We start from the raw sequence: 19766 nt of genomic DNA on the forward strand, positions 1-19766 counted from the left end.
TTGATTGTTAGTAAAAACCGAGGATACTGGAGTATGATATATCAATATAATCCAGGATATAAATGTCGGACTAAAATTAAACTTCTTAAGCACAGAAAGTAAATATGGCCATTCAACTCTATCAAATGCTTTCTCCGCAGCTAATGAAATGACACATTCTGAGGTGCTGCGTGAAGGAGTAAAACAATATTCAATAATCTCCTAATATTGAAAAAAGAATAGCGATTTTTAATAAAACCAGTTTGATCCTCTGAGATAATTTGAGGTAATACCTTCTCCAGCCTGGTCACCAGTAACTTGGAAAAGATCTTGGAATCTACATTCAATAAGGATATTGGTCTATAGGATGCACAGTCAGTAGGGTCTTTATCTTTTTTCAATATTACAGAAATGGAAGCTCTATAAAAAGATTGTGGCAATTTGCCTAGTCTAATTGCTTCTTCAAAAACCTTGCATAACCAAGGAGAAAGAGTAGAGGAAAAACATTTAAAAAATTCACTGTATACCCATCTGGACCTGGTGCTTTCCCAGAATTCATAGAGGAAATAACACCTTTAATTTTTGTATCCGTAATAGGAGTTTCTAATATTAACAGTTCTTCTGATGATAATTTTGGAAAATTCTATTTCCCAAGAAAATCATACATGGTATTATGATCATGAGGAAATTCAGAATGATACAGGAAGGTATAAAAATCTTGAAAAGATTTGTTTATCTCATCATGGTTAACTGTCAGTTCACCATTCTGTTGACGAATCTTAATAATTTAACATTTAACCAAAGCATTTTTCAATTGGTTAGCTAACAGTTTATCCGATTTATCACTATGTATATAAAAATCAGTTCTGGTTTTCATTAACTGATTTTCAATTGAAGATGTAAGTAATAAACTGTGTTCCATTTGAAGCTCAACCCTTTATTTGTAAAGCTCCTTACTAGGAGCAATCGAATATTTCTTGTCAATTTCTTTAATCTTATCAACCAATAAAAGAGTTTCCTTCTTAATACGTTTTCTCAAACCAACAGAATAGGAGATAATCTGTCCACGTATATATGCTTTAAAAGTGTCCCAAAGTATTCCGCAGGAAATTTCATCCGTGGAATTAGTTGAAAAGAAGAAATCAATCTGTTCCTTCATAAATTTAATGAAATCCGGATCTTGCAGTAAGGTAGAATCAAATCGCCATTGCTTAGTACTAGAAGCTGTATCCATTAATTTAATAGAAAGTTTCATTGAAGCATGATCAGAGATGGCTATAATGTCATAATTACAACCAGTTACAGATGGAATAAAACAAAAGTCAATGAAAAAATACTCAATTCTCGAGAATGAAAAACATGTGAGAAAAATGAAAACTCTCTGTCCTTAGGATGCAGAAATCTCCAAATATCGAAAATTCCATTATCAGTCAAAAAAGAATTGATGCAAGTGGCCGACTTATTTGGTAAAGTCTGAATGGATATAGACAATAGACAATAGGTGCAGAAGTAGACCATTCGGCCCTTCGAGCCTGCACCGAAATTTTGAGACCATGGCTGATCAATTCCTATCAATACCCAGTTCCTGCCTTGTCCCCATATCCCTTGATTCCCCTATCCATAAGATACCTATCTAGCTCCTTCTTGAAAGCATCCAGAGAATTGGCCTCCACTACCTTCCGAGGCAGTGCATTCCAGACCCCCACAACTCTCTGGGAGAAGAAGTTTTTCCTTAACTCTGTCCTAAATGACCTACCCCTTATTCTCAAACCATGTCCTCTGGTACTGGACTCTCCCAGCATCTGGAACATATTTCCTGCCTCTATCTTGTCCAATCCCTTAATAATCTTATATGTTTCAATCAGATCCCCTCTCAATCTCCTTAATTCCAGCGTGTACAAGCCCAGTCTCTGTAACCTCTCTGCGTAAGACAGTCCAGACATCCCAGGAATTAAACTCATGAATCTACGCTGCACTTCCTCTACAGCCAGGATGTCCTTCCTTAACCCTGGAGACCAAAACTGTACACAATACTCCACGTGTGGTCTCACCAGGGCTCTGTACAAATGCAAGAGGATTTCCTTGCTCTTGTACTCAATTCCCTTTGTAATAAAGGCCAACATTCCATTAGCCTTCTTCACTGCCTGCTGCACTTGCTCATTCACCTTCAGTGACTGATGAACAAGGACTCCAAGATCTCTTTGTATTTCTCCCTTACCCAACTCTATACCGTTCAGATAATAATCTGCCTTCCTGTTCTTACTCCCAAAGTGGATAACCTCACACTTATTTACATTAAACGCCATCTGCCAAGTATCTGCCCACTCACCCAGCCTATCCAAGTCATCTGAATTCTCCTAACATCCTCATCACATGTCACACTGCCACCCAGCTTAGTATCATCAGCAAATTTGCTGATGTTATTTTTTATGCCTTCATCCAAGTCGTTAACGTAAATGGTAAACAGCTGTGGTCCCAATACCAAGCCCTGTGGTACCCCACTAGTCACCACCTGCCATTCCGAGAAACACCCATTCACCGCTACCCTTTACTTTCTATCTGCCAACCAGTTTTCTATCCATGTCAATGCCTTCTCCCCGATGCCCTGAGCTTTGATTTTACCCACCAATCTTCTATGTGGGACCTTATCAAATGCCTTCTGAAAATCAAGGTACACTACATCCACTGGATCTCCCCCGTCTAACTTCCTGGTTACATCCTCGAAAAATTCCAAGAGATTAGTCAAGCATGATTTACCCTTGATAAATCCATGTTGGCTCGGCCCAATCCTATCACTGCTATCTAGATATGCCACTATTTCATCCTTAATAATGGACTCTAGCATCTTCCCCACCACCGATGTCAGGCTGACAGGTCGATAGTTCTGTTTTCTCCTTCCCTCCTTTCTTAAAAAGTGGGATAACATTAGCCATTCTCCAATCCTCAGGGACTGATCCTGAATCTGAGGAACATTGCAAAATGATTACCAATGCATCCGCAATTTCCATGGCCACCTCCTTCAGTACCCTAGGGTGCAGACCATCTGGACCTGGGGATTTGTCAGCCTTCAGTCCCATCAGTCTTCTCATCACCGTTTCCTTCCGAATGTCAATCTGTTTAATTTCCTCTGTTACCCTATGTCCTTGGCCCATCCATACATCTGGGAGATTGCTTGTGTCTTCCTTAGTGAAAACAGATCTAAAGTACTCATTAAATTCTTCTGCCATTTCTCTGTTTCCCATAACAATTTCACCCAATTCATTCTTCAAGGGCCCAACGTTGTTCTTAACTATCTTCTTTCTCTTCACATACCTAAAAAAGCTTTTGCTATCTTCCTTTATATTCCTGGCTAGCTTGCATTTGTACCTCATTTTTTCTCCCCATATTGTCTTTTTAGTTAAGTTCTGTTGTTCCTTAAACATTTCCCAATCATCTGTCCTCCCACTCACCTTAGCTCTGTCATATTTCCTTTTTTTTAATGCTATGCAATCTCTGACTTCCTTTGTCAACCACTGTGGCCCCTTTCCCCCCTTTCAATCCTTCCTTCTCTGGGGGATGAACTGATTTTGCACCTTGTGCATTATTCCCAAGAATACCTGCCATTGCTGTTCCACTGTCTTTTCTGCTAGTCTATCCATCCAGTCAACGTTGGCCAGCTTCTCCCTCATGGCTCCATAGTTTCCCCTGTTCATCTGCAAAACTGACACCTCCGAGCTGCCCTTATCCTTCTCAAATTGCAGATAAAAGCTTATCATATTGTGATCACTACCTCCTAATGGCTCCTTTACTGCGAGATCGCTTATCAAATCCTGTTCATTACATAACACTAAACCCAGAATAGTCTTGTCCCTGGTCGGCTCTCGTACAAGCTGTTCTAAGAACGCATCCCGTAGGCACTCTACAAACTCCCTATCCTGGGGTCCAGCACCAACCTGATTCTCCCAGTTCACCTGCATGATGAAATCCCCCATAACTACTGCGACATTACCTTTGCCACATGCCAATGTTAACTCCCTATTCAACTTGCACCCAATATCCATGCTACTGTTTGGTGGCCTGTAGACAACACCCATTTGGGTCCTTTTGCACTTACTGTTCCTCAGTTCTATCCACACAGACTCTACTTCTCCTGACCCTATGGCCCCCCTTGCAAAGGACTGAATCTCATTCCTCACCAACAGGGCCACCCCACCTCCTCTGCCCACATTTCTCTCCCTACGATAGCATGTATACCCTTGTACATTCATTTCCCAGGTCTGATCTCCCTGCAGCCATGTCTCTGTTATCCCAACAACATCATAGTTACCCATTCGCACCTGGGCTTCAAACTCATCCGCCTTATTTCTGACACTTCGTGCATTCAGATATATAAGTTTTAGCCCATTTCTCTTCTCTCTGTTTGAATCGCTGCCTATTATGCTTAACCCAGCTCCCCGAACTCCCATTGGGCTATACGCCCCTCGAATTTTGTTGTACTTCCTAAATTTACTTATTCTTTCAACACATTTAACTCCATGTTCCGTCAGACCATCCCTCTGTACATGAGTCCTCCTTATCACTTGTTCCGCCCCACCTTCCTCTACTACACACTTAATATTCCGGAACCGTGTAGTCCCCACCTGTCCTTTATTCTTCCTCTCGCTATCCTCTCTCACATTCTGGATCCCCGCCCCCTGCAAATTTAGTTTAAACCCCCCCCCCCCCCCCAAGAAGCACTAACAAACTTCCCTGCAAGAATGTTAGTACCGCTCCAGTTCAGGTGTAAACAGTCCCTTCGTAAGAGATCCCACCTTCCCTGGAACAAAGCCCAATTATCTACAAACCTGAAGCCCTCCCTCCTGCACCATCCTCTCAGCCACGTATTAATCTTTATAATCCTTCTGTTCCTTGCCTCACTCGCACGTGGCACAGGTAGCAATCCTGAGATTGTTACCCTGGAGGTCCTGCTCTTCAGCTTCGCACCTAACTCCCTGAACTCCCTACACAGGACCCCCTCACTCATCCTACCCATGTCATTGGTCCCTACATGGACGACAACATCTGGATTCTTGCCCTCCCTCTCGAGAATAACCTGCACCCGATCTGAGATGTCTTGGGCACCAGGGAAGCAACTTACCATCCCAGACTCCCGATCTTCCCCACAAAATCTCCTATCCGCCCCCTGACTATAGAATCCCCTATCAATACCGCTCTGTTCTCTTCCCTCCTCCCCTACCAAGTCGAGGGTCCAACCTCAGTGCCAGAGACAGGACCACTGCAGCTTGTTCCTGGTAGGTCATCCCCACCAACAGTATCCAAAACGGTATACTTATTTTTGATGGGAACGGCCACAGGGGTGCTCTTCTCTCTCTGTCTGTTCCCCCTGCCTCTCTATCCAGCTCTATCCCCCTGCCTCTCTATCCAGCTCTATCCAGCAAAGGATTTAAACAGCAGTTGAAGTCACCACCCATTTTTAAAATATATTCAATTTAGATTAGGTAGAGAAGTAAATAAAGACTTAAAGAAATCAGGATAAACCACAGTTGGAGCATAAACATTAACCATAGCAACCTTCTTATTAAAAAGTAACCCAGTAATTAACAAAAATCTACCACTCGGATCTGAAATAATATCGTGTAGAACAAAAGTTATAGAGAAGTCAATAAAAATTGAAACTCCTTTTACTTTAGCATTCAAATTCGAATGGTACTGTTGACCCCACCAAAACCTAAAAAAAAAACGTTGACTGTCCTCTTTCCTCACAAGTTTCTTGTACAAAAATAATATGCGCATTCAGTCTTTGGAATACTTTAAAAATCTTTTTCCGTTTAATTGAACGGTTTAAGTCAATAGTATCCCAAGAGACAAAATTAATGGACCGAGCCATATTTCTAAAATCAACCCTTTGGTATATAAAGAGTTAACCAAAGTATGAACTCATGCACCCGGAAGTGGAACAAAAATAAGGGGAAGACCCGGAAATGACGACACGGCAGACATTTTAGTAGTTTGAAATCAGCCCAAATGAAAAAACTAGAAAAACTAATAAAAAGAGCAATAGAATTAGAAAGGAACCGCCCGCCCACCACCCACGGAAAAGAGAGCCTCCTGAGTCTAAAGGAGGCCAGGGAAAAAAAGTGTGAGACTAAGTCTACCCCCATGTCTCCAGAAGGCGACTCCAGATGTATAAAGGAGAAAAAAAAGATCCACCCAAAATTCTAAAAATTAATTAACACTATACTAAACAGAGTTCTTAATATAATTGCTAGTTACAAAAAAACAAAAATATAAACACTGGTAACTTATAAATCGGGTTAAAACCCGAACAAATATAAGTTAGGATGTGATAAGAAAGGCATTATAGGAAGAAGACGACAAAAAAAATGGTGAAACTTTTTTAAAAAAGCAAGAAATATTTTAGAAAAGAAACTGCCATCTTAGTTACACAAAAAATGAAAAAGATATATATCAAAACGTAAAAAAAAATTCACCTTCAAAGGATTAATAATAATTACCAAAAATAAAATACAATGTTTAAAGTAAGTAAATTAAAAAGATTAGTACGTCGATAAAGAAAAGCTTTAATTGGAATATAACATGTAAAATAAACCTACACCAATAGTCAGAAACAAAATCTGGTTTTGGAAACAAAGACTATCTTGTAATGATCAAAACCATACATTTATTAGAGACGAGAATCCGAAGCAGTAGGGTAGTTCTCATCCAGAAAGCTTTGAGCATCAGATGTGGAGAGAAAAACACGTCGTGGTGCATTCGAAGGCGAGATTCTAAGTTTTGCAGGGTATAAAAGCGCTGGTTTTAGATTTTTCTCATAACATTCGGACATCAAAGGTTTAAAAGCGAGCCGCGCCTTCATCACTTCTGGGCTGAAATCCTCCACAAGCTGAAATTGAAATTCTCTCAATTTAACCATCCCTGAATGCCGAGCCAAACGAATAAGGTGCTCTTTAACGTGCACATAATGAAATCGAACAATTACAACAGGTGGTTTAGATGAAGAACTTGGTGATCGGCGCATAATTCTATGGGCACGATCAAGTAACGGAGGACTATCTGGGAATACAGAAGGGAACGCATCCTTTAAAAGTTGTGCGAAATACTTCAAGGGGTCCCCTTGTTCGATACCTTCCGGGAGACCAAGTATGCGTAAGTTCTGTCTTCTAGACCGATTTTCAAAATCGATACTCTTGGCTTTAGTATTTCCAACTGTTTAATCGCCGAAGATAATTTCTGCTCCAGTTTCTCGATTTTCAAGTCTCGCTTCCGAGCGTCCTCTTGCAGAGTTGCGATTAAAGTTTGATGCTGTTTAACTTCATGACCAAACTTATCCTGAGAATCCTGGAAAGCCTTTAAATCTGCTTTAAAAGTTTGACGTTGTTCTTCAAATTTTTCATTCAAGAGCTCCAATAACGTATCATAAGTCAATTCAGTACGCTTAGGATCAGTCTTTTTTTTCTTTCCACTGCCATTAGAATCTTTCCCAGGGTCTCGCCCTTTAGATCTTAAAGCCATTTCAGTACTCATTTCTTTAAAATTCACAGTACCCTCTTAAAGATAAATCCAAAAAAGTAGCAAGAATCTTCTGGTGTAGGTAAAAATAAGTTAAATAAGGGTGATCATAGGGTAAAAAAGTAAAGGTTATGGAGCGAATCTAAAACAGTGCTCACTCCATGAGCGTCTCCTGGTGACCTCTGTAACTTTTTATTCTGTATCATCATATTGTATAACCTTGCTCTACTTCAAAGGATTTGACTGTATGAACAGTCTGCAAGACAAGCTTTCCTCTGTATCTCCGTACATAACTATAATAAACCAATAACCAAAATCTGGAAACTGGAGCAAATGCTGAGATGGGTTGAGCTTAATCAGGGAAAGCAAAATAATATTGAACTGAAAATGAAATGTTATGCTTGTTCCACAATCAAACAGGAGGTTAAATATCCACATCTAGTGGTACCTGAAAAACTGATCTCAAAAGCAAAGAGGCATTCGTTTTCCAGCTCTGATTCCTGTTATGACCCCAGCCCCCTCCTTTGTGAGAATCGCAAGAGCCCTAGTCAAGGGGGGGTCAAATGACCCAAGAGGGAGAGAGACGTGCTGAAGACCACGTTCCCCCGAGAAGCAGAATAAAGCGACTCTGACTATTGTCTCATGAAGACCACGTGTAAAGCCCTCGGGCAAAGTGGGCTGGTTGAGAGAGAGATTGACACCGGCGATCCCGTGAGGAAGTATAAAGGAGGGTCTGGGGGGGGACGACCCTAGAAGACACGCTAGAAATCCTGCGACAGCGTTTTGATAGCGACAGCCGGTGGTGGGGTTCATATGCGTCTTTTCCTTGCATGGGATTGGCGACCTCACCACGGAAGAACGGCTTAGCTACACGGGAGGCCACAGATGAGAGTCCATTCCCCAACGAGACTTCTACGAACCGAACTCCTACAGGTTGGAAAACCTGTCGGGTAACTGTTTCATTCAATCTCTCTCTCTCTCTCTTTCTAACAAAAGTGCACCAACGCGACACCACAACAGACGGCAGCTGGTGGAACTGCAGTGGCCGCAAGAGACTTTCAGATATACAGCGAACTATACATTACCCCTAGACAATGATAGAGCTTATTTCTGATTGATTATTACAATACCTGTGCTTTAGATTGAGTTGTGACGACGTATATGATCTGAATGTTTTGTATTAACCATACGTTTGTGCCCCTTTATAAATAAAAACGTTTGAAAATAGTACCATCAGACTTCAGCGGACCTCTCTATCTTTGCTGGTAAGCCACCCCGTTTCTTTTCCTTCTCAGCTGCTTCTAGCTGCTTTACTTTAAGTTCATGTTCCAACCTTGCTTTCTCCAACTCTAACTGATCTGTCCCACTCGCTAATCTCTTTTCGGGGATATTTTCCAAATCCTCAGCTGCAAACACCTTCTTCCCAATGTAATACTGATTTATGACCCTTCGCACTTCCTGCTTTTTCATTGATGACCTCATCTCTGCGAGGTCTAACTCCTTTGCCAGATTTACCAAGTCTAATTTGGTAGCCGCCCCTAGCGCCTCTACAGTCGGGTTTCTCATAAATTCATCCACATCCATCTTTGCTGGTTTCCTGTCTGGCTACCTGCGTAACCAGATTTAAGTTTGGACTTACTGACCCTCCCCTTTGGTTTCAAATCCGGGACGAGTACCCCACTTGTTATGTTCCCCGTAACGGGGTGGCTTACCAGCAAAATTTAAGTACTTTAGCTTGGTTTATGTTTGAACTGGTTCTGATTGGGCCAAGTTTCAACTTAATGATGTTAAAACCACACTCGACCGCAGCCTCTAGTCAGGACCATGTGACTATACATGGTCATAACAGTTTAATTCAATTTCTGTTCCACTCAAAAATATTACGAAATATCTATGTGTATTTTTCTTATTGACAAGCATACAAAAACCTGCCTTACCAGTAATTTCTGCCTCCTACACAATTGTTGAGCCACTTACAGTGATGATCAAAATTACCTACACACTTCTTGCATCTATTGCAGTGATGGGAATTTCGACACCTGTGAATCAGAAATACAAGAAAATATAATGATCTATCATCCCAAAAGTATAATAAATATGAAAAAATAAGAACTTCTATACTTTTCCCACAGAGGAATAACTGGAGGGTCCTAGTGTGCTTCTAATTTGTTCAAAATACAAATAAATTACACTAACACTGCACTGCAAATAGCCTACATATTGTACAGCATTCTAAAACAGCATCTGTAGCGAAACGACATGGTGGGAAGTTGTAACAGATAAACCATCAAAGTCTGAAGGAGAGTACAGATCAGAATATTCATTGGGGAGGATCCAGAGGAGGTTCATGAGATTGATCAATGGAGTTGAGTGGGATATTAAATCAGCCATGATGGATGGAAGAGCACACTTAATGGGCCAAATGAACTAATTGTGCTCCAATGTATTATGCTCGATAGATAATACATTAACGTGTTTTACTCTGAATATTCCGAATATCATACTTTCTAAAACCTTACTTAGTATTTGCATCTTTTTCTTCAATATCAAAAGAAACTGCAGAGCATTGTCACAGGAAAACAGCCTGGTTGTCAAGGACTTAAAGAAATAATTTCTTTGTTGCAAGTATTTTCAATCAATTTTACAATTTTAAGGCAATTAGTTGCAGTTACTATAAAGGTATCAAGTAACTACTGGTTGGGGTTCAAAAGTGTTAATATTATATAGACATAGACAATGATAAGACATAAAGTTATCAGTTTAGACAATCTTAATTCTGCATTGAGTAATATACATGATTTTGTATTATTCTAATGGCTTACGACATCAGAGGTCTACAAAGACACAAGGTCAGAGGTTAGGTATAAAGTTCTTCAAACCTGATCTGATCAGCTTTATTTGTCACATGTACATTGAAACATCAAAACTTACAATAAAACGCACTGTTTTGTCTCAGCGGCCAACACAGTCAGAACAACTCCATCACTTGTGCTGGGGACAGCCCACAAGTACCACCATGCTTCCAGCACAAATGTAGCAAACTCACAATTCAATAACCCTAGCCCATACATTTTGGAATATGTACCTGGAGGGAAGCCATTCAATCACAGAGAGAGCATACAAACACCTTATACACAGCGTTGGGAATTGAACTTCATCTCACATCTAGTGCTATAAAGTGTTACTCCGACTGCCACACTACCATTGAACAAATGAACCTCGCCGATCCTCTACTTTGTATATTTTTCAGTTCTAAGCAACAGAAGCATTACTCAGTCTGATACTTACACCTTAACTTCACAAAGCGGGCAGTAACGCTTATGGAGACCAGATTTAAGTGGTTTGCCTTTGTACACCGGGGGTAATCTTTTATATCCCTTGGCCCGAACGCTATCCTCAGCTGGGTCGATGGTAGCTGCAATCACCTGAAAAGCTACGTGCCAAATAAAAGCACCACCAAACCACTAAAATGGGTTAAGGTTAAAATGTTCTGAATATTCTGGATGAAATTTTGTAACTCTTTGCTTATCAGTTTTAAAACACTGAAATAAAATTAGACATGACCAAGCCAAATAACAACTTGTCTTGTAGTCTGTAGTCTAGTATAGCTTTCTATGTGTTTTTTTTTATTACGTAGTTCAGTCTAGTTTTTCTACTGTGTCATGTGAACCATGGTCCTGAAAAACGTTGTCTCATTTTTACTATGCACTGTACCAGCATTTATGGTCGAAATGACAATAAAAATTGACTTGACTTGACCTGACCTATCTATAATTTTAAAGCTGGAAGTACTAAATACAATAGTGTTATACACACATGAATACAAACAAGTCAGCTATTTCAGCTTTGATCCAAGTTAAATGTCTTGCAATATTGGTGTTAAGCTGGTTAAACCATCACCCAAGTAAAATACTTTAATCAATTTGATCCATGCTAAAATTTCTTAGGATTGTAAAAGGGAATAGCTCCAAAATATATGCATGAATATTGAAAAAAACTGTAAGTTCTTCTAAGCTGGTAAAATTATTAGGGTGCTTGTATTAAACCCTGTTCTACTAAAGAGTCGACATCTCAGTCCTAATTAAGGTCCTCGGCCCAAAGCATAACTCTTTATTCTTTTCTATAGATGCTTTATGACTTGTTGAGTTCCCCCAGCTGTGTGTGTGTGAGAGACTCATTGTTCGCTTACTGTTATATTCTTTAATGTAGTTCCCCCAACTTATGTTGCATGTTTTGTAGCGTATTCAGGTTTAAAGCTTAGATTTAATATCGAATCAAATCACTGATAATACTTTTTTTAAACTGATAATACTGATCATTCTTCCTTAACTATTCTATCATTAGTTCATGCTTTTCCCATTAAACAAAAATATTCCCTCATGGGTTTTTCAACCTAAAGATTCTCATATTTCATAAATTGGTCCCGCGTGTCTTTGAAGCTCAGTTACTTTGCCCATCCACATGCAAATGAAGGTGATCCATAATCAAGTCAAATAGCTTTTTATTGTCATTTCGACCATAAACTGCTGGCACAGTACACAGTAAAAACGAAACAATGTTCCTCCAGGACCATGGCGCTACATGAAACAACACAAAATTACAGTAGACTATGTGAGACAACTTTATCTTTTATTAAAAGAAACAGAAGTCATGCTGAACCTTTATAAGCATATGTATCACATTCAGTTCTGGTCATCCCATGACAGCAAAGATGTGAAGGTTTTACAGACTGCAATAAAAAACTTTTATGGGAGTGATTCCTGGAATGTGATACAAGAATTAGAATATTACAAAAGTTTGCATCACTTTTCTTAAAGAAGAGAAATCTGAGTGTAGATTTGATAGTGATGAGGGGTCTGGACAGAGGGGATAGTGGGCGGCTGTCCCCGCTGGTGAAGGGGTAAAGAACTAAAATTCACAGGTATATAACTAAGGGAAAATCAATTAAGAGTGACTTAAGATAAATCTCATTTTCATTATGCAACATATATATTCACTTTATTAGGCACACCAGCTCGTTAATGCAAATATCTAATCAGCCAATCATGTGACAGCTGCTCAATGCATACAAACATGCAGACATGGTCAAGACGTGAAGCTGACGTTCATACCAAACATCAGAACGGGGAAGAATGTGATTTAAGTGACTGTAACCATGCCAGACTGGGTGGCTTGAGTATCGCAGAAACTCTGGATCTCCTGGGATTTTCATAGAAAACAGTCTCTAGAGTTTATGGGGAATGGTGCCAAAAAGGAAAAAAAAAATCAGTGAGCAGCAGCTCTGTGGGCAAAAATAGCTCATTAATGAGAGGTCAGAGAATGGCCAGACTGGTTCAAGCTGACAGGAACGTGGCAGTAACTCAGGTAACCTTGCATTACAACAGTGGTGTACAGAAGAGCCTCTCTGAATGCACAACATGTTTGAACCTTGAAGTGGAAGGGCTCCAGCAACAGAAGGACACACGGAGTTCCATTCCTGTATTCAATAAAGTGGCCAATGAGTATCTGGAATGATAGTAATCTGCATATGTGACGCAGGCAGGTTCTGTTCTGTCCTTGCATAAATAAATGGTGAGGAACATCTTGAAAGGCTGCAGAGAAATAGCCAATGGGTAGAACTGACAAGCCACTCGGATGGACAACGAGCATTGACACAATTCTCCAAATGATCTCCTTCTATGCTGTAACCATTCTATGCTAGGGGTTGCCTGCAGAGACAGGCAGTCCTTGCTAGCCATTTGCAGTAAGATTTCCTGGTCTTGTAGTCACCTTAATACTTTAGACTCTAGTTTATTACAGGAAAATGTGCTAAATCAGAAGAATAAATTATAAAATTCATACAGTATATTTTTACATGACTAATACCCACTTCTACTACAGTTCTTTATCAGCTCAAATGCTTTTAAATTTCCATGCTCACCAAACCTGAAACCAGCAGAATATCTGCAAGATGCAACTTGCAAATAAAATCACTGCAAGGAAACAGGTCAGGCTGTGCAACTATTTCCTTAAACGTGTACTAGTAAGGTCTTGCAGTCCTGTTAAAAAGGATACATTGTAGCCAGCAGGTACCCATCTCGATGGAAGAAGAGGGATAAGTATACCCACTACAACGATAAGGAAGTACAAGCAGGCGATCCAAGATAGTATCTGAAAGGGATGGGGTGGCCAGCTCCAACCATTGACCTTTGGACGCCTGGGAGTGCAGCGTCTTTGACTACGACGGTTTTCCTCTGGTTCAGTTTTATGACCCTTACGGAAGCAATCCATCTGCAATGTAACATTAAAAAGTCATATGTAAGCTAACGTTGAAATGAAAGTTATGTAGTTTCACTATAGAGGCAATTCAGTTTACACCGCGTTAACTTTATGTCCCAATCATGAGTGTAAAATGAATTCTCATAATAGTTCCTATGTAGTTTCAATTCAGTTTCTCTTTGTATACACCTTGATTTTATTTATTCTGTGAGATGGTTTTCCTTACACAAACATTTTCACATCTGCCACACCCTCACCTTTTAGTTATTTTTCTTCTCCTCCGGCTATATGGCAGCTTGCAAACAGCTTTGAGGTGCATTACCACCACCTTCTGAAGTGGAGTGTGAATCAGGATATCAAAAACCTATATATCTCAAATTCTATAAAAACGTCTGTATTCTAAGGAACTGCACTATGTACTAAAATCAATAATCCTGAAATCCTTTCTGCAAAATACTGCTAATGTTGCTGTATTTCCTGTCATATTGTTGTATTTGCAGTATAATCTCCCCATGTTCTTTTAGTAATCTGAAAATGAAAGGCGTGAGGGAGTGAGATACATCAGCTGGCTGAGAAGCGATGTACAGCAACCTCGTGCTCAATGTCAGCAACACCAGGGAATTAACTGTGCACTTCAGGAAGGGGAAGCTGGGAGAACACACACCAGTCCTCATTGAGGGTCTGCGGTGGAAAAGGGTCGCAGTTTCAAGCTTCTGTGTGTCAGAGAATCTATCCTGGGCCCAAAATACTGAAATAAAGCACCTCCATGCTGTACTGCATTAGGAGTTTGAAGAGATTTGGCATGTCACAAATGTCTATAGTTGAGTGGTGGAGAGCATTCTGACTGGATCGACAGAGGACACAGAGGGACATACACTCAGCCAGTCCATCATGGGCAGAGACCATCCCGACATTAAGGATTTCTTTAAGAGGCGGAGTCCCAAGAAAGCAGCAGCATCCATCATTAAGGACTCTCACCACTCAAGCATGCCCGCTTCTATTAATTACCACTGGAGAGGAGGTACAGGAGCCTCCTGCCTCTGCCAGCAGATTTTTGAATTGTCTACAAAGACTACTTCATTAGTTCTGATTTTGCACTATTTATTTTGTAATTTATAGTAGTCTGTATCTTTGTGTTGCACTGTTGCCACGAAACAACAAACTTCATGACCTATCAGTCAGTGATAATAAACCTGATTCTGATTTTTATCTTTCAGTCAGCCACATTCCTGTTTTACTAAACCCTCCCAAATTCAAACAACATACGTAGATTTTATTTAACATTCTCTTTGTGAAAACCAGATATTTTTGTCTGTCATAACATATAAAGCCTTTCATTCCGACAAATCATTCTTTTCTGTGCTTCCTCCCTAGCTTTAACCTCTTTCCAATAGCATCCAACACTTTCCTGTTCCTGGAGATAAGGAAATTGGTCCATATATCCAAACAGGCCCATGTCACGAATCCCGTGACAAGTTGAAAAGGACCAGCAGAAATGGAACACACCTGGGGTCTGGTTTACTATAAATTAAGACTATATTTAGTACCACTACGAATTAATATCATTAAACCGGAGAATACGATACAGTTTATAAACTATTTTATATGTATCTCTCCACAAATGTGTGTGGAAACAAAAATAATAGTCCCAGAAGTAGATATCAGGCTTACGGTGTCAGGTAAGTATAAGCAGTTCAGTTCAATTTGTGTTGCGTCGAGTTGAATTGATGGAGAGAGAGAGAGAGAGAGAGAGTTAATTGAGTTGATGTTTAAGTTGGCAGCTTTAGTTGTTCTTACTTCCCAAGTCTTTAGAGTCACTTCGTGTGAACCCCACACAGGCACAGACGGACAGAGCCCCTTCTAGGGAACGGTCTACTAACCCACAGCACAGGTTCACCACCAGCAGACCCCCCACCAGCAAGCTCTTACCCACACTGGTAATTACAGGTCGAAATTAATTGGTCCGTGGCCTCCACCCTCATGGTGGTCTTAAACTCCACCAATGGGTTCTCGGGTAGCTTCCACACTTCTCCCATATCGTGTCTCCTCTGCCGTTATCAGACCAAAAGCCTCAACTTTTTATAATCCGTTCGAAATTCCAGCCGCCCGTTAGCTCAACTGCTCTGAGCTGTTACCATGGTGACTTCCCAGCTCGTGTCTCAGCTGGTGCCGTACTCTCTCTCTCTCTCAAGGTCACAATTAAAAGTGTTATCAAAACCAAGTCAGAGTCCTCTCTCTCTTTTAATTGCCTATTTGTTCATTAGACTGCTGAATTTTCAAGCAGTTTCTCACCTGCATGACACCCATCCCATTCAGTTTAAACGGGCAAGCGGAGACCACACGGTAACATTTTTCCATTAGATTTTAACAATCTATGAGCCTTGATGTATATTCTGAAAAGTGAGACCTAAATCCAAGGAGATGACAGTCACTTAGGACCGAGTGACGAAGACCTTTTCACTGAGAAGAGAGTAAATGTTTGAAATTTCCCAGCCCAGTCAGCTTGTAGGCACTCAGTGCAACTGATAGCTTTTTGAAATGGAAGGTAACCACAAGATATTATCATGTAGGTAGCAACAGGAAACTGTTTTAAATATACAAAGTAATTTAAAATTCTTTCTGAAGACTGCGCTTTAATATAATTGCTGAGATTGAACAGTTTATATAAAGAGAAGAACTATAACATGTAATCACTCTACCAAAAGCTGTCAGTCTCAGCTGTGAAGGTAGTCGGATCAGCTCCAATCCATTGGCACAATGGAGAATCTCAAAGATTTACAAGCACTGCAATGAAAAAGCTAACTCCTGACCCAGTCCAAAATGTGAGAGAAGAACTACAAGAGTTTCACTATGGGGCACATATTCCCCTCCCCTCTCCACTTTCTGCAGTGATCACTCACCACAACTCCCTTACCTGCTCATCCCTCGCTAACTCCCCTCTAGGCTCTTATCCCAGCAACCTGCCCCTACTCATCGTTCTCACCACCATTCAGGGCCTCAAACAATCTTTCCAGGAGAGGCAGCTTTTCACATGCAACTCCATCAGCGCCATCTATTGCATTCAGTGCCCTCAGCGTGACCTGCTCTACATTGCAGAGACCTGAAGCAGACTTGGGGACCACTGCATTGAACACCTTCATTCCAGATGCTAACGGTCAGGATATCCTCGTGAGCAGCCATTCCATTCCGCTTCCAATTCTCACACTGACGTATCTGTCCAGGGCCTCCTCGACTACCATGTTAGAGTGTTAGGCTTGCTCGAAGCAATACCATCCTGATAGTCTCCAACCTGCATCAACATCACAGACCAGCACCTTCAGATTCCTCACCTCCTTCCCTTTATTCCACAGTCAACTGCCCTCTCCTATCAGATTCCATCTTGTTCAACCTTTTGCCTCTTCTATCACCTGACAGTACCTACCTTCCACCTGGATTTACCCATCACCCATCAACACCTCCTCCCCTCTTGCCCTTTCCTTCTGGCTCATGTCCCCCTTCCTTCCAGCCCTTATGAAGGGATTGTCCATTTCTCTCCGGGCTGCTGCCTGACTCCCAAAATCCTCCAGCATCCAGCACGTGTGTCACTCCAGTTTTCCAGTACCCCTAATCTGTCTCTCTATTGTCCCTTTGATCAAAGGTCAAAGTATATTTATATCAAAGATTGCATGCAGTAGTCAACCCTGAGACTTACATTCTCCACAGACAGTCAAAACCCATTCAAAATAAAACATCTCTCCCCCTCCCGCAAAAAAAATCCCCCAAACAGCAGCAAGAACATCACCCTCCCTCCCCAACACAATAAACAAATCCCTTGAAAAGCAACAAGAACATCGACCTGAGCAACACACACAACATGCTGGAGGAACTCAGCAGGTCAGGCAGTATCTATGGAAAAGAGTACAGTGGGCCCAATATGTCAACTGTACTCACTACCTGGCCTGCTGAGCCCCTGCAGCATTTCGTGTGTGTCGCTTGGACTTCCAGCATCTGCAGATTTTCTCCAGTTTGTGACTGGACATCAACCTGAGGTGGCGTTGTTCACTGGCACTACCTGGGCCAGAAGAGTGATGCCAGCAAGCTTCAAATTTACCAGGACTCCTTGATACCACAAGCCATCGCACACCCTGAAGTGCCTCAATGTTGGTCACTCTCACCTCACTACTGGAAAATTGCTGTCTCATCTACATTTTCACCTCTGCTGTGTGATCCAGGCAAAACCAGAATTGGGCACCCAAGCCCAGGTTACAGCAGGTTAAGTCCCATTTGACAGCACTAACACTTTGGCTGATACGGCATACAATGATGATGAAAATGAATATTTGTGCCGACAATTGAAAGAAAACTGACTAGAGTGGTTTTACACTGTCATACCTGGTCACTACTTCGCATGTTCGGGATAGTATTGTAAATGTAGTAGACGAGGGTGGCGACAAGGCCGGCTCTGGAGGACATCGCAATGTAAGTTTACGATGCGCCATGCTCCTACCTTGGGCCGTGACATTGGCTCTGGGTCTGAGATCCTTACAAAGCGCGAAGCGGATCATTATCGTTAAATCCGTCCCCGTGAAAAGTAACTCGGTTCAGCAACACACAACCATCCCCTTCCCCTCGGCAGCCCGACCCGGGGCTCGGCACCGGAGCGCTGCCCACACCATCGCGCAGGGCGAGTGAATGACCGGCTGTGATTTCACCCTGCACCGCCATATCGCCAAGAACCGCGCCACGGCGGGCACCGACCGGGCGGACAGCGGATAGTGATGGCCGCCACTCCCCGAGCAGAAAACACGTCCGCTCGCCATACCTTTCAAACACGTTATGAGCCATTGCAACCGCCAACACCATGGTCACCACTGTCCACGTCACAAACCGCCTTTCGTGACGCGACACACACTGCGCCTGCGCGTTCCGACGCCCGCGCGGCGCGGGAGACTGCGGGTCGCTGGGGGAGGGGCTGTTTTCTTCTTCCAACTCCGATCGTCTGCCCGCTCCTCCCTTCCCAAAAAGTCCCAATGTTTTCCGACCTTTCCTACTTGCCAACACTCCTCTTAGGCACAATATACTTTCCGGCGCCCCCATAGTGTAAAATCAAATCTACCATATGCTAAAATGCGAAATGATTCTGCTTTAAACTTTTATCTGTCTTTACACCTATCTTACACACCACGTTGTACAGCGTCTTCGATATCATTGTGATCTTTGAGCTTGATGGTTTTTTATAAAGAGTTGAAATATCGGGTTCAAGTTGTGACAGCAAAAGGCTTAAGACCCCACGCGTAACAATGACCAAGCGGTTTCTTTTTTCTTTGTATGTAGTTCACTGCACTGAAGCCTCTTTCAACAATGTAGGAGGATGGAAATGCAATGAAGAGCAGTTTGGCTCTTGTCCAAAGACTAGGAAACTTCGTACGACAGTGTAATCACACAGCAAAAAAGCCAACATTTTTGAAAAAAAATTGCTTCTTTACCATACTGAATTTTGATCATTTCTTCTAGAAAGCGCTCTCCCTGTTCTTCCATCTTGCAAAGAAACGGGTTATTTACCCAGTCCAGATTTTCCAGATCGTTCAAATCCTTGAATCCATTCTGAAAATCTTTCTACAGTGACTGCAGTACTCTGTTAAGTCACCATCTGTGAAAGACTTTCCACACAGGGAAACTGTGAGAACATACTTCTCCCAATGTTTTGCTTATTTATTTCCGAATTTCTAACTCCTTACCCACAGTGGACTATGCTTTTTGCTGTTCATTTTAGCTTCCTCCAGTATGCAGTCTGTCCTTCCAGCTGATTTGTCAATCTTTTGTAAGGCTCGTTGGTGGTATTGATCCAAGGATTTCAAGTGCTGGATAAATGGCTGGTTAAGGAGTGGCTGATATAGGACCTGCCTCTTATGGTCAAAAAAAACATTGGGCCCTATATGCCTTGGTAAGAATAATTGGGATACATTGCAGTAATTGGAATGCCAGCAGGATGGAGATGGCAGCAGAGGTACACAAAGACATAAGAAATTCTTAGCATAAGG

General features: G+C 41.5%; 1 protein-coding gene across 1 annotated transcript in view; it reads right to left on the reverse strand.

The window, feature by feature from the left end:
• LOC140740995 (palmitoyltransferase ZDHHC11-like) overlaps window positions 1–18333 on the reverse strand; it is a 32197-nt gene extending 13864 nt beyond the window's left edge. The window contains exons 1-4 of the mRNA XM_073070632.1: window positions 18233–18333; window positions 13543–13758; window positions 10777–10952; window positions 9426–9527 (exon numbers count right to left, since the gene is read on the reverse strand). Coding sequence (XP_072926733.1) covers window positions 9426–9527; window positions 10777–10952; window positions 13543–13758; window positions 18233–18247 — 509 coding nt within the window. The 5' untranslated portion in view covers window positions 18248–18333. The remainder of the gene's footprint in view (window positions 1–9425; window positions 9528–10776; window positions 10953–13542; window positions 13759–18232) is intronic.
• Between the last annotated feature and the right edge of the window lie 1433 nt (window positions 18334–19766).

This window comes from Hemitrygon akajei, chromosome 17 (genome assembly GCF_048418815.1).
Source record: "Hemitrygon akajei chromosome 17, sHemAka1.3, whole genome shotgun sequence".
Classification (NCBI taxonomy): domain Eukaryota; kingdom Metazoa; phylum Chordata; class Chondrichthyes; order Myliobatiformes; family Dasyatidae; genus Hemitrygon; species Hemitrygon akajei.